Source organism: Oculina patagonica, chromosome 14 (genome assembly GCF_052425735.1).
Source record: "Oculina patagonica isolate OP01 chromosome 14, crgOcupat, whole genome shotgun sequence".
NCBI lineage: Eukaryota > Metazoa > Cnidaria > Anthozoa > Scleractinia > Oculinidae > Oculina > Oculina patagonica.
Genome location: NC_135771.1, coordinates 19,217,121 through 19,222,474, shown reverse-complemented (window position 1 = coordinate 19,222,474; position 5,354 = coordinate 19,217,121). Strand labels below are relative to the sequence as shown.

The following is a 5,354-nucleotide window of genomic DNA, read 5'->3' as shown; positions in this document are numbered from 1 at the left end:
TGTTAGATTTCCCTTTAATAAAATAAAACATAGCACATATGAAACTAGGTTCCCAGTAATGCTATTTTTAAGTCCTTGATCCCTTATCAGAAAACAGTCACTCAACCCACGATATCATATGTGTTGATAAAGAACTGACACTTAAAATGTCTGTAGTATAAATCTACAATGTTCAGACATTATTCTACCTGGAAATTAACCAGTTAATTTTACATTATGCCCACAGAAGTACGCCTTCTTTGATTGGTTCTCATATCATGAGGGTTTTAGAGTTTCTCCTATTTTAGCCCTAAGGATGCTAAGTTGGGACATCTATATTACTTGCACTCAAATGTCTCACTATGCTATCTTTCATGGGAGTCCTCGGTACTAGCGGACTTCTCCAAGAAATGCTTGTTAAGTCTCCGCCGGTTGCGTGCAATCTCTACTGCATAGAATTGGATTCTTGTAACTGTAAACAAACAAGTGAATCAAGTTAAAGGGGCTAGACACAGACAGCACCTATACGATAGAAATAATGGCTGCAAAAGAGAATAAGTATCTTGTCTTACCTAAGATGGTGTTTTCCTCATCATAACCCTTACTGCAGTCAATTCTGAAGAGAATAATAACAGTATTCAATGAACACTGCATGTTACCATATTTATCGCAGGGCATGACACAAAAGTTAACCAAACAAGTTTCATTTCTAGCGAGAACACTGTCAAGTCCTTAACAAACATTCATAAGGCCAGGAGCCATCTGAAAATACTGAAATACTGAATTGTTTCAACTATTTCTTTATTAATTAAGAAAACCTCAGAAAACCATGACCTTATTGATTCACAAAGGGTGTTTAATATTTGACAGAAAACTCAGAACATCTTACCTCAAAAGAGTCCCAAAATTAAAATCTTCTATCTTTCCTTCATACATGTTACAAAATGGCCTCCATTTCTGTATAGACAAGGAATGCAGCTGCATATCAATATTTATGCACTTATGATATACTAATCAAGTTGCCTTTCACACTTTTAATACAATGGTAACTGTTGTGAAATTCCTGATCAAGGTCATAAATGACTACAAGTTGTACATGTTTAACAAACCAAAGTAAACACATTTACATGTATCATAGAGCGGTTTTCACTTGAGTTATAAAAATACCTCACATTTGCTTTGGTTTTGCATTACTACGCTTAATGATTGGCTCAAAAAACTCACGCCACTTTCTCAGCCAATCAGAAGTAAAACTAAAACCAATTGTGGTTTGCTCGCGCACATTTTCCCACACTTCATGCTGGAATGTGCGTTTGCTTCAAGTTTTCATTGGTTCACTGGATTGTCTGTGTCCTTTGCGATTGGCCAGAGTAATTACCTTGGTTTTGGTTTTACGACACTCAATTGAAAACTGTACTAATAGGCATGTTAAGCTGTTAGTGGTCACACTCACTCACTCATTCTCTTCGCTCCTGTTAGTGGAGCATAAGGCTGCAGTGTAGCGTGGTGGCCTAGTGGTTAGCGTGCTGGTATCTGGATCAAGTTTTACGAGTTTGAGAACTGACCAGGCTTTTTGTGTTGTTGAAATCTATAGAAATCAGGATACGCTCTTGTGGCAAGGGCCACTTTGGCTCTAGTGAAGAGTTTTACGAGTTTTACGAGTTTGAGAACTGACCAGGCTTTTTGTGTTGTTGAAATCTATAGAAATCAGGATACGCTCTTGTGGCAAGGGCCTTGGCTATAGTGCAGACTTTACCATACTTTACATGTACAAATTGTTCAGCTACAGTGAAATATCCTCATGTTGTCCTAAGCAGACCTACCACTTAAATTGGCTTCTTCAGATTTGAAGTCCTCAGGTTTTATCACATCCACCTAACAGTCATAATTTAGACAACAAATGTGTGAAATCATGCACAAAACAATGATGATTAGTCCTGCCATCATTTTCTTGCGTTACCTTCCCTACTGTAAAATGCTGCTTTTTAGCCTTGGGCTTATACAACATCACAAGGGGTTTAGGGTGGGCTTGCATCTATAACTGGTTAAAAGCGACATTAAAAACACATTTGAAATGAGCTGACAAGGAAGAACTTTGGGACTCTGATGAGGGATATTGTAAGAAGGCCACTTTCATAATATTTAACATCTTGATCTGCACTCAGCTCTCCATGTGCTTGCTAACTTATTACCATCTATTTCTATTTGAAGTGCAATGTTCTGTGAAGACATTAGTTAGTTAAAAAATGGATGGAGTGGTGTTTATATTGTACGAGAGGACTTATTTTTATCCAGAATATTTATTTGGTAACATCATGATGGCTCTGTGTGTTCAAAAGAGGGCTCTGACGGTGTGCTTTCTCTTCAACATTATTTTGTACTTCTTCACAAAGTGTTAACATGCAAAACATTCACAACAGTTAATTTATCATATTTTACAGAATAACGTTTTGATATTCCTCACCTATATCACAAATTATTTAAAACTAGCAATGCTATACTGTGATTCCTGAGTTTTGTTTGATTGGTATATGCGTCAACGGAAACAGCTGGGGAGCTCAAATATTGCAATTCTTTGGGCGTTTTTAATAAAACAATTATTCCACTTGCGCTTGTTGGATATGAGATCGTTATAGCCAACTCAGCGCTCACGCCTTGTTGGCTATCTACCATCTCACATCCAACGCACGCCCATGGAATAATTGTTTAAAAATATCCTCATCACAAAATGCGAGCCTGACCATTAAAAAATTGGATGTTGAAAAAGGACCGCTATACACAGACAACTGAAAGAGACTGTAAATTATATATTAAACTTAATTTACCTTTAACATTTTGAAATAGCGTTTAAATTGTCTGTAAATGTCATCATCATACCTGAAATAAGAGAATACAAACTAATTTTGGGACAAAGTATACATGTTAACATTGCAAAAAAATCAAAGAAACAATAACTTATTATAGAGGCCTTTCTGGAATGTTACAGGCACTGGAATGTTACAGTCATACATAATTTTACTCTTTCATTAAAAGCAATCACACTTGGAAAACCATTTGCAAGATTACAAACATGTACAACATTTACATGTAATACAATAATCATGTAAATAACAAGGAGATGTTAAGGTCGCGCAGGACCCTTGCAATCATTAGTATGTATTTATTTAAAGAGTATGCACGAACTGCCGGACGACTGAAGCCGACAACAAACGAAATATTCATGAGAATGTTTGTTTTTAAACTCTTTTGTACAAGTAATTACTAGCAATTGTTCTCCGTTTTGTGCCACATGCGCTGGAACATAGGGAATTATCATAATTAGATTCGCAGCTTTGAATATATCACCCGTTGTTGTAAACATTGATTCGGAAGGTCTTCGGAAGCCTCAAAACCTGCAATTTTGTGTCCAAGTTTTCTCAGCCGATATAGAATTTCAATAGTTGATTTGCGAGGAACGTAAACTTGATGTACTCTATTGTGCTATGACTAGAGCGAATTTTTAAATTTCCTTCTCAAAATGAAGATAGCACGTTTCAAAGTTAAGATTTCACATTTTTGCTCTCTTAAACGCCATTAACTTGTAGCAGTTTTTGAAATCGAAAATTTCGTTCTAGCCATAGCACAAAAGGGGTTATGATTTATCACTAGGCTATATAATCATTTAATTTGGTGCACTGTACTAGCTGAAAACTTGGACACAAAATCGCATTATCTGCAGTTAAACTTTTAAGGGTTTGTAACATCACAGACAACGGTCATCTCTCAGTATAAGGACAATCATGAGGTAATTCCATCATCCCCGAATATCCTTGTTAAATTTTAGAGGAATCGATGTTCAAAATGTAGTGAATTAAAGCTTTATAAGATAGAACACCCTCAAGAAATTTGGCTAATGAATTTATTAATGAGCAAGGGTCCCGCGCGACCTTAAATGCATGCCGAAAATTTATTGTCTCAAGTTCTTTTTACGTCATTTAATTAAATACAGCAACACTTAGCACATTGCCGGTACTTACTTTGTCAGATGAAGTCTTGAGGCATCTATTGCTGAAATAAGCTGAAATAATTGACAAAAAATGTAACTGAGTAGGTTGCGAAGATTTGTCCGAAAACTTGTAAAGCGCTGCATAATTAAAGTTTTTCTATCTGCAAAATGTGTTTCATTGACAATTTGTTGAATAATAAAACAATTATCCTGCTCAATCTTGCAGAATATCATCTGATTTTAGCCAACTCGGCTAAGTATCAGGCGATATTCCGTACATTGTTAAATATTTATTGACTGGGCCTGGGGCAAGCCTGAAGCTCACAAAATGGGGCAGACCTGGTGACCAGTCACCAGCAATCTGGCAACCATCGTGGCAAAAAGATGCAGATTTTTTTATGCACAACTCCCGATACTACCTTGCCCACTTTGGGCAAATCAAGATTGTTTTTTGTATGATACGGATACTATACATGTGGACGTCAAGGATGCCTCCTTGGGTTTTGGCCTCTGGGTTAAAACGCTGCGGGGGCAATAATGTCACCTCCTTAAATAAGGACTAACCTTGAGGTAGGTTTCAGCTTGATGATGCGCCTTCATGGCCCAAACAAGTTCCATTTGAGGCTACAAAAAAAAAAAAAATTCAAAATTATCCGACCAAAGCTTATATTGAAAAGAGCTAATACACAAAATGATCATAATACAATGTATTTCAATTTAGAACGTAGCTGTTGTGGTTTAAATTTATCTTTGGTTGATCAATATGAAACAATGGAAAATAAAAATCAAACTGGCTTTAAAAAAATTTAAACCAAAGAAAAATTTAAACCACAACATAGCCATACATATGTAACGTCAAGTCAGCTTTGGGCCAGATAACCCATATTATAACATAGCGCATGCAAGCCCTATCTAATTCCTATTAAGCTTAAATTATTTGCTGCTTTTTTCTTCTACATTCAGTCACTCTTTGTGTACATTTACAAGTGTCTTCAATTAAACATTTCACATCAATCCTTTTGTTTTGTGTAGTTGAGTTAACTATTACATTTTTGTGGTTTTAGGGAAGACAGATTGCAGTATTTCTTGTGTTTCAAAGCTCAACAAATTTTCTGTTTTTAACCAGCTCTGTAGCCATTATGTTATAAAAGAATTGGTTCATGCTTTGGATTTGGAGGTACGTTGAAAAATTTATACAGGTTGTTGTGTTATGTTACAGTTACACGTGATCGCTAGAGATTAGATACCGCATGAACAATGGACAATAACGTATTGATTGAGAGTCACGTATATAGAAGCTCGTGCAATCTTGTTAGAGTGCTTTTGCTAGAATAAAGAAGTTGAATCGAGTTATCTGGTGACTCCAGTTAGCAGTTTGCGGATAACTTAA

The 5,354-nt window shown here is 36.1% G+C and overlaps 1 protein-coding gene across 1 annotated transcript; it reads right to left on the bottom strand.

Moving 5' to 3' along the window:
• Positions 1-4,606, bottom strand: LOC144638770 (protein PBDC1-like). The gene is made up of 7 exons (XM_078498029.1): positions 4,529-4,606; positions 3,996-4,036; positions 2,805-2,856; positions 1,799-1,854; positions 869-928; positions 552-595; positions 1-451 (listed from the first exon to the last, which is right to left on the bottom strand). The coding sequence occupies exons 1-7, from the start codon at positions 4,580-4,582 to the stop codon at positions 345-347; spliced, it is 414 nt and encodes a 137-aa protein (XP_078354155.1). The 5' UTR covers positions 4,583-4,606; the 3' UTR covers positions 1-344.
• Between the last annotated feature and the right edge of the window lie 748 nt (positions 4,607-5,354).